Consider the following 9,156-nt stretch of genomic DNA (forward strand, 5'->3'; position numbering starts at 1 on the left):
ATGGGCTTATTGACATCGGGTGAGTTCAAGAGCTGAGGCAAATGCCTTAAGTGGTCTGGTGACTGACAAGAACTGTCCCAAAAACCTCAGTCTCTAAAGTCTTTAACAAGATTACACCTAGGAGATTACACCTAGTCTTGATCATCATAGGTCATCTGTTACAGTTCAAATGTGTGCTCAAGTGTAGATCCAGGGCATTTGGTCTAGTCCGGGTGGCCTGTGTGTGTCTGCTGAACTTCCACCAATGAAGAGAGAAATACCGTGAACCATAGCAAACGTCACCCTGAGATGAATCCAACCTAATGGTTTTCATGGAAGATGGACATCCACAATGTTCTTCCCTCAAATGTCACAGTCTACAGAGTGTCGAATGGAGGAGAAACCGCTATTGGTGTCTATTTGGTAATACTAGGTAATTGTCTAATTGTTTTGTATTCTCTGTACCTGAATATGGTTTGTTTCTTCTTGATCTTCACTACATTCAAATGTCTTGTGAGAATAAACAATAGGTGAATTTGATTTTTTTTTTTCTTTGATAGGATGGCTCTCTTGGATTGGAAATGGGGTTGTAATATTACTTTTAACTAAGCAAAGAAAGTCTCTCGAACCACAGGATATCTTAACTCTAAACCTTGCCATTTCTGACGCCAGCATTGCTATTTTTGGATATTCTCGAGGAATCCTTGAAGTTTTTGATGTGTTCAGAGATGAAGGCTATCTTATAAAGACATTTTGGACTTGCAAGGTAAGGGGATGATTCTCACCCTCATGCCACTTAAAACTTGTATGACTTTCTTTATTCAGTGGAACATAAAAGAAGATATTTTGAAAAAAGCCTGTGAAAGTTAAAGGGGTCCACTGTTTTGAACCACACTGGCTATCATCGTATGGACAAAAACATTCTTCAAAATATCTTTTTATGTTCTACAGAGAAAAGAAAGTCGTAAATGTTTGGAACGACATAAGGGTGAGTAAATGATTTTATTTGAGTTCCTCCTGAAGAATTCAGATACAAAGTTCAAATGATCAAGTGCCTTTCAGCATGATTCCCTTCAGTTCACGTCACTGAATGCTCTTAGAGGACATCACACAATATCTGGTGTGTGGAGCTGCAGTCTGGCAGGTGGTATTATGAGGCAGGAGGGGCTAAAGAGAGGAATCATTTGTAGTTGTTCCAAGTACACAGGCATGTGTCCCTTTATCCCCTAATCTAGCTGGCTTGTTCCCCAGGGCCTGGTTAGTGGGTGATGAGACAAGTAAGAGCGATTACTGCCTCAGAATGCCAGACCTGCTTGCAATGTATAAGATATTGTGTCTCTGCCAGGTGGATGGATTCCTAATCCTGCTCTTCGGACTCATCAGCATCAACACACTGACAGCCATCAGTGTCATCCGCTACATCAAAGGTTGCCACCCTCAGCATGGTATGCTCTATCTTGGCCAAACCTACTGGGTTATTATGCCTTTGTATGGCTGCTATCCAGTATTTAGTCCAGGTGCTCATGCAGTGGAGTCATTGAAAGCTGTTCTGCAATTACGTTACAAAATCTGTGCTAAATCGATTTGCCGAATCGGTTATTTCACATTCTCACAGTATTATTGACTATTAGGCTACAAATAGCTGCATACATTACTCTTAGAGAGGTTAGGAAAGGAAGTGGTCTCGCATAAGTAAAAATTCTAGTTTTTAAACTGATGTTCAGGAGTTGCAAGTGGGTGCTAGGGGGGTCTGTGAAATAAATTAGGGGGAAAATGTTGTTTTCTAATATATAAATTAAAAACATTAACCCAAATTTTAAAATGCCATTTATATTGAAGACATTTATAAAAAATAATGTTTAGCAAATTTGAGGGTGTTAGTTTAAGTTCTGCTTTCTAAAGACTGGCCATTTTAATAAATGATTATAATAATAATCATCAATAAAATACAAATTTAACTCTTATTATAAATTATCAGAATAAATTTTACAATTTTTTACAAGGGAATCATCCTGTTTGGGAGACAATGATCTACATTAGGACACAGTGAATACCAGCAAGTCCTGTTTGTTTAGTCTTTTATTTAACAATAAGTGGTTGAACCTAAAAACTTCTGAACTTGAATCTTTGATAAATCTGGGGCTGTTATTTTTCCATTTGTAGAAGCAATTTATCCTTGGCTGCACAAATGCTAGATAAATCAGCACGATTATGCTGAGGGCTGTGCTGATGTGAGTGTTTCTGCCATGTTCTTCAGCTCATCAGGTCAACAAGTGTAATATCTGCTTGGTCATAACTGCGGTCTGGCTGTTCTCTCTGTTCTGGGCTGGAGCTCCGCTGCTGGGCTGGGGCAGTTACAGAGGTAGGACTGTAACAGGGATGTTTACCATCTTAAAAATGTGCAATTGAGATTTCTTTGAATTTCATTTCTTCTGCAGCTCGCAGGTATGGGACATGTGAAATCGACTGGACACGAGCGCTGTACTCCGTTCCGTTCAAGCTCTACGTCATCAGCATTTTCCTCTTCAACTTCTTCGTGCCGCTGTTCATTATAGTTTTCACGTATGTGTCCATCATCCGCACGGTCAACTCCAGCCACAAGTTCAGTAGGGGAGGAGATGTTAGCGAGAGGCAGAAAAAGATTGAACGCAGCATCACACGGGTAAAACAATTGGCACATAAATTTCACTTATCATCTAACATATAACTATTGCCCTCAGCTTCATATTCACGCATGTGTCGTACTGTGTTTCTCGCTCCAGGTTTCCCTCATTGTGTGTGCGGCCTTCCTGTTGGCCTGGTCCCCGTACGCAGTCATTTCCATGTGGTCTGCCTGGGGTTACCAAGTACCCCCACTCACCGGCATCCTGGCAAGCCTCTTCGCCAAGTCAGCAAGTTTCTACAATCCGTTTATCTACATTGGCATGAGCTCTAAGTTCCGGAAGGACTTGCAGGCTCTGTTTTACTGTCTCAGACCCACATCAGCGCACAGTCACACCCCTCCTGTGCCATTGGCCCGGCCTGGTGATGTGCAGCTTGATGTGGACTGCTTTAGGGAGGATGAGCCGGTAGAGATGGACCATAAGGCAAGTGAAAGCAGCCCAGAGGGGAAGGCAGAGAGCCCTCCTGAATCAGAACGCCAGCGTAGCCCTTTAACAGAGTCACATAGGAGTGTCAGTCCTTATAGATTAATGAGGAAACCCAGCGACTCTGGAAGACTTTAGCTGTCTTTCTTATGTTAGTTTATGTGCTCTGAATGTTTATGTAAGATGATGATAATAATATTATGATGATAAAGTACATTCACTTTATGTATTATCTTAATTTCACAACAAATACAAACAGATTAGGACACTCCAGGCTACTAGTGAGTCATTTGTACAAATGCTTCATGTTGAACGTGAGGTCATTGTGCGAATCCAATAAAATTGAGGTTAATGGGCCTATTTCGCTTCATCTCTGTCTCTGGTTTGTGAAGTGTTGACACACATTTAATGGTAAGTCTGTATTACATCCTCCCCAGTTTAGGGTTGGGGAGGAGTGAGAAATAGGTTGCTGGAGATCTCCTCTCTCGTCCAAGCACATCAAACACACACAAATTAGGTAAGGAATAAAGTAAAAATATTAGGTAAGGTATAAAATATGTCTGGAAGAGGAAAGGCCAAAATAATAAAGAGGGAAAAGAATAAAAATTTTGATGAATAAGAAAATATCTCTCTCGCTAACCAAAAACAGGATAAAATAAAATAAAGACAATATGCAAATAAAATGGCTCCAACCACCCTACAGCTTTCCTAATTTTAAATTCAGAATTATATAGCATATATATAATTATTTAAGTAATATTTAAATAATATTACATAAACAAAAACATTAATAATAAAACTAAAAAAATTCACAAGCTAATCAAAGTCTGAAATTTTGCTTAATGGCACTGAAAGCCCATTAAAGATGAGCAACAAATCATGAATGTCTCAATGAGATGCTATTATAGCTAGGTTTTATTAGCATATACTTTGTTCAAATTTTAGTAAGTGATTTAGTCATTTTTGTTAGTTTTATAGTATATAGTTTTATTCATTTTATTTCAGTTTTAGTCTCAGATATGGTAGTACACAAAACTAAATGAAATCATGTTTCATTTTAGTTTTAGTTTAAGTTTATGTAATAACCCAGGTCTCCACTTCTAATTTATCTCCATCTTCATTCTCCCATCCGGTCAAACATGATGGGTCGTAATCAGTGGTGAGGTTTAAACCTCATTATAATCAACAAAGTGCCCCCGGTCCTACCTGACCTGCTCGGGGGCGGGCGCACTAAAAAGGACGCTAAAAACTGCAGTCTCTAGTGTGAGGTTTAGACTCGCAGCTATCCGGGTCACGGCACCAAATGTCACCGGTCCTACTCGACCCACTCCAAGTGGGATTCGAACTGATGTCTCCGATGTGAGAGCGGGCGCACTAACAAGGACGCTAAAGACTGCAGCCTCTGGCGTCAGTCGCTAGTGCCTCTTCAGATCAGGAGAGTGAGGTTTACGTACACATCTCTTACTGGCCTAAGTCTGTTACAAAAGCACTAGAAGGAATCATGGTGAGAAGCTCTAGGATGATGGGCTGGATGATAAAGAGCAGGAGGATTCACAAATTAAGCCTGGTGATTGCCGAGTAAGACCTCCTGTCTCTGTCCTCAAATGAGTCCGTGTTTGACCAGACTGTAATGTCAGGACTGAGTACGAATTACTCAAGCGCAGAATGAACAGAACAGTCAGGTAATGGTGCTTTATTTATATTATCCAGGCACATAATTCAAAAGCAGCAGGCATGCTCGTAGTCAGAGGAACAGCGAAAGCTTGAGTCCAAACAGAGCAGCGGGAAGAGTCAAACAATCCAGAGTCGTAATTCCAAGAACAGACAAGGTCAATAACTGGTTTCAGAACAAATAGATTAAAAGCAAACAACTATGACCTCATAGGTCACAAAGAAATTAGAACCTGGCAAAGAACAGAAAAATAGTACACAGATAATCAGTTTATAATTGTCAAGTGAGGGGTTGAACAGGATGAATAATATTCAATTTATGCAATAAATAACATGCTTTGATATGATTTTTGTTTATAATACAGGTAAAAAGCAGATCAAAGTGTTTTGTACACCGTGTATGTGGGAAACGCTGTATCAGAGGTTTGAAGCAAGTGGTAATTTGGTATGAGAAAGGATTTTTGTCAAAGACATGACTAACACCTCAGTGGCCTGATCTTACGGTTGTGGGAAATGTCTCCCTCCTGCCCCGTTCACAGCACTCGAACTTTCTCTACTCATGCATGTCACCTCTTCAAATGATTGCAGAGAGAATTAGTCCCACATGGTGGTCACAAAATAAGAAGATCTTGGTGCGTATGGTGTTGTGGTGAATGTTCTCTCAAATTAGTGGTGCCGGGGGTTAAAGTAGGTCCGTTATGCAATGAGATTTTATTGGCGCAGACCCATAGGCTTATGTTGGTGCAGGACTACTAAACAGTTTGAAAAGATATTGAATTCTGGAAACTTTTATCAGTGTGGTGTATAATTATAAGACTGGAAGGAAATTCATGAAAAATTCTAAGAAAGCCATGCATCTGCTAAGAGATGAGATGTCAAATGTTCACTACCTAGCTAAAAAAAAAGATTTTTTTGTGTGAATAAGTCTCTTATGCAAACTAACGCTGATCAAAAGACAGTAATATTGTTACTAATAGCTTTTTTCCATTTTAATATTCTTTTAGAATCTAATTTATTGCTGTGATGGTAAACCTTTGATCTATTTAATGTGTCTATGCTGAATAAAAGTATGAATTTCTTTTTTTTTTTTTATCCCTACCCAAACTTTTGAATGGTAGGCTAAAACATTTTGCAAAAGCTACTGCCATTCACTGTCAAGCTTTTGACAATATACTGTATGACACATTGACATTTACTTGAACTAGATGTCCATTAGCTCTAATGGAGAGTGAAAAGTACATAAGGTATTAGTATAGGAGGTCTCCATAAATGACCCTACTAAGTGCAAAAACATAAAATCACTCAGATGAAATGTCTAAAAACTAACTCAAAAATCAACAAACTCAAAACTCAAGCTTTTTTTTCAATAATTTTTTTAACTGCTGCAAATCTTCATTCTGCCCACATTTGGAAACTATCACTTTTTCTGTGGTGTATTCACAATGTCCAAAATCTCCAAGAAACCTAATATATATATTCTCTTATATTAATCGTGAAACTTCGTATTTTCTGGATAATGTTTCCAACATAGAGAATGAAATCTTTTTTATTATTATTATTTATTTTGGGAAAAAAAATTTCTCTTTTCAGCAGACAAATCTGGGCTCAAGTCTACACAGCATTAGCCAAGGCTAATATTTGTGTAGGTGAAGACGGTCGCCTAAATGAGACATCCATCGAAGTATTAGACGGCTACTACTATTTATAGGGAGTGGAGTGGTAGTCTATGCATTCTTGTACGAAGGCTGTGGATCTCCCATGAAGTCTCACATGGTGTGAAACGTGACAGCGCAATGCTGGCCTGGGAAGAAACATGTGTGTCACTTTGCTTTAATTCAGTATTTTTCATCTGACTGCACAAAGCCAGAGGAGTCAAGCCAACTTTTCCATATGACCATCAGCTGCCCCAATGGGAACAAACTGTAATAACAAGTCACAGGAAATCATCACCTGCTTAACACTAAACCTGTTCTATTACATAAAGGAACACAGTTTTCCCTTTGAGCCTGGCAAATTCTCCTAGAAAAATCAAGCAAAATCTAATATTAACATGGTAGCACTTTTACAATCCTCTTCCGCATGTACATACTATTTACTACTTATAGTAATTACAATAAGTGGGTTATAACTAGGTATTAACCTTTAACCTACCCCTAAACCTAACCTTAACCCATGTAGTTACCTTATATTACCCAGAACTTTCTTAGGTAAGTTCACTGTAAGTACACGTACTGTAAAATAAAGTGTAACCATTAACATTTATATGCATTTATGTATGGTAACACTTTTTAAAATCTCTTTATGAAATATAATGCCTAGTAGATCATATGCACTCAAATAGATTGCCATTCAAAAGTTTAGGTTCAGTAAGATTTTTTAAAGGGGTGGTTGATTATGATTTCACTTTTCCAACTTTAGTTAGTGTGTAACGTTGCTGTTTGAGCATAAACAACATCTGCAAAGTTACAATGCCCAAAGTTCAATGCAAAGGGAGATATTTGCTTTTAAAGAAATCACTTTTTAAGGACTACAACAAACGGCTGGTTGGGACTACATGACATTCCTCCCAGGTTAGTGACATCACTAACCCTAAAATTTACATAAACCCCACCCCCTGAACACGATTTATAGATGATCAAGACAGAATATGCTAATCAACGGCTAGAAGATAACTACACATAAGGTACATAAATTCATCAACTAACCATTCAGAAACATCCTGTTGCATTCTACATGTTGTCACTTCTTCTTGAGTCTCGTCTCCATCATTGTCTGAATCCGGTTTGAACATAAAAGGCTAAAAGTTTTTGAAATTTTCAGTGCATGTCTGTGTGAGAGCAAGTTGTTGAAGCTCCGCCCCCTGTGCCGGGAGCAGTAGCTCAGTTGCATTTAAAGGGACAAAAACAAAATGGTGCGTTTTTGCTCACCTTCAAAAATTTCTGCTGACAATTTTAACATGCTATATAAAAATATCTGTGGGGTACACTGAAAAAAATAATTCATTGGATTTACTCAATTGAATAGTGGACATTGGTTGCACACAAATTGTTTGCTTTGGTAGCCACTTACACAATTGTGTTCCATCAACACAGATTATTCACGTTTATCAACACAGACTATTCACGTTCAAACAACACAGACGAACACAGACTATTCATGTTCAATCAACAAAGTAAGTTATACTAAATATAAATTGATAAATCTTTTATGTGCATGAACCAATCTTAAATGCTAAGTTTACACACTCTTTCAGCCAAAGCATTTCCTATTAGTGTTGCTGAATCAGTCCACAACCAAACCAAATGCTCCACTCTTCTCCACAATGGTAACCCTCTGTAATTTAAATGGTTCTAATAATTTGAATGTAATTGAACATTAAACACAATTACACACTATCAAGTCTTCCCCTTTTCTAATTTTCTCAAAAACACATAAAATAACACTTAATTTCAACATTTATTCTCTCTTAAAGGAGAACTTGGTAACTTTTTTAACTTAATAAAACTGTCTAGAAATCATTTGGATGGTTAAACAACCTGTTCTGGTGATATTGGTGACTTTCCCCGCTCCCCCCAGCGTTCCCAGGAGGAAAACCAACCTTGCAACTTGCGCACTGCCGTCCCGGCAAAGTGAAATTGGAAGTCTCGTGAGAAGCGAGAACTAGAACGAGAACGAGCGCGAAACACAAATTGCTTTACGGCAGTTCGACATAAACACACACGCATGTATGATGTATTACCAGATTACTCACCTCCGTAGACATAGCTCCACGCGATACAGTTGGCTTGCTCCGATCAAAACAAACGCACATGAGCAGCGGTAGAGAGGGGGAGGAGGCCGCCGCAAGTGAGTTTTTTACGACTGTGTTGTGAAATATACGCCCCCCCACAGCTGAAGGGGGAGCTCGTGGGGAAAACATGCGACAACAAAAGGGAAAATCAGCGAAGAAGTGACTAGAGTTCGCTAGAGTTACAGAGTTCTCCTTTAATTCAGCCATATGCAAAGCATGCTGGGAACTAACAAGCACCGCCCAGTTTCAGGTTATGCAACACAAATCATTCATGTAATCCAACACAAATGGATTAAGTAAACTTAAATTTTACCTATATTTAAGCAGATTGAACACAATCAAATTAAGTTTGGACAAAATGTATAGCAATTGTGTTGCTTCAGCTCATTTTAATCAAGCAATTTGAACAAGCAGCAAAAAAAATTTTTTTCAGTGTATTTTCAGCTAAAATTTCACTTACACACTCTGGGGACATCAAAGACTTATTTTACATCTTGTGAAAAGGGCATTAAACCACCCCTTTAAATGTTTTTGAAAAACGTCTCTTATGCTCAACAAATATAGTAAAAACAGTAATATTGTGAAATATTATTACAATTTTTTATTAATTTTCTATTTGATATATTTAAA

The 9,156-nt window shown here is 38.3% G+C and overlaps 1 protein-coding gene across 1 annotated transcript; it reads left to right on the forward strand.

The window, feature by feature from the left end:
* Positions 1 to 74: 74 nt before the first annotated feature.
* On the forward strand, positions 75 to 3,435 carry opn6b (opsin 6, group member b). Its single transcript, XM_082142792.1, has 6 exons — positions 75 to 412; positions 540 to 745; positions 1,325 to 1,424; positions 2,237 to 2,341; positions 2,418 to 2,641; positions 2,742 to 3,435. Exons 1-6 carry the CDS (start codon positions 319 to 321, stop codon positions 3,201 to 3,203), a joined length of 1,191 nt encoding a protein of 396 aa, XP_081998918.1. The 5' UTR covers positions 75 to 318; the 3' UTR covers positions 3,204 to 3,435.
* Positions 3,436 to 9,156: the final 5,721 nt, after the last annotated feature.

This window comes from Leuciscus leuciscus (genome assembly GCF_965113295.1).
Source record: "Leuciscus leuciscus genome assembly, chromosome: 17".
NCBI lineage: Eukaryota > Metazoa > Chordata > Actinopteri > Cypriniformes > Leuciscidae > Leuciscus > Leuciscus leuciscus.

Coding starts and splice junctions, on each gene's coding strand:
- opn6b (XM_082142792.1), top strand. CDS start 319: ATGGACATCCACAATGTTCTTCCCTCAAATGTCACAGTCTACAGAGTG. Junction 746..1,324: donor AGACATTTTGGACTTGCAAG/GTAAGGGGATGA, acceptor TGTCTCTGCCAG/GTGGATGGATTCCTAATCCT. Junction 1,425..2,236: donor AGGTTGCCACCCTCAGCATG/GTATGCTCTATC, acceptor CATGTTCTTCAG/CTCATCAGGTCAACAAGTGT.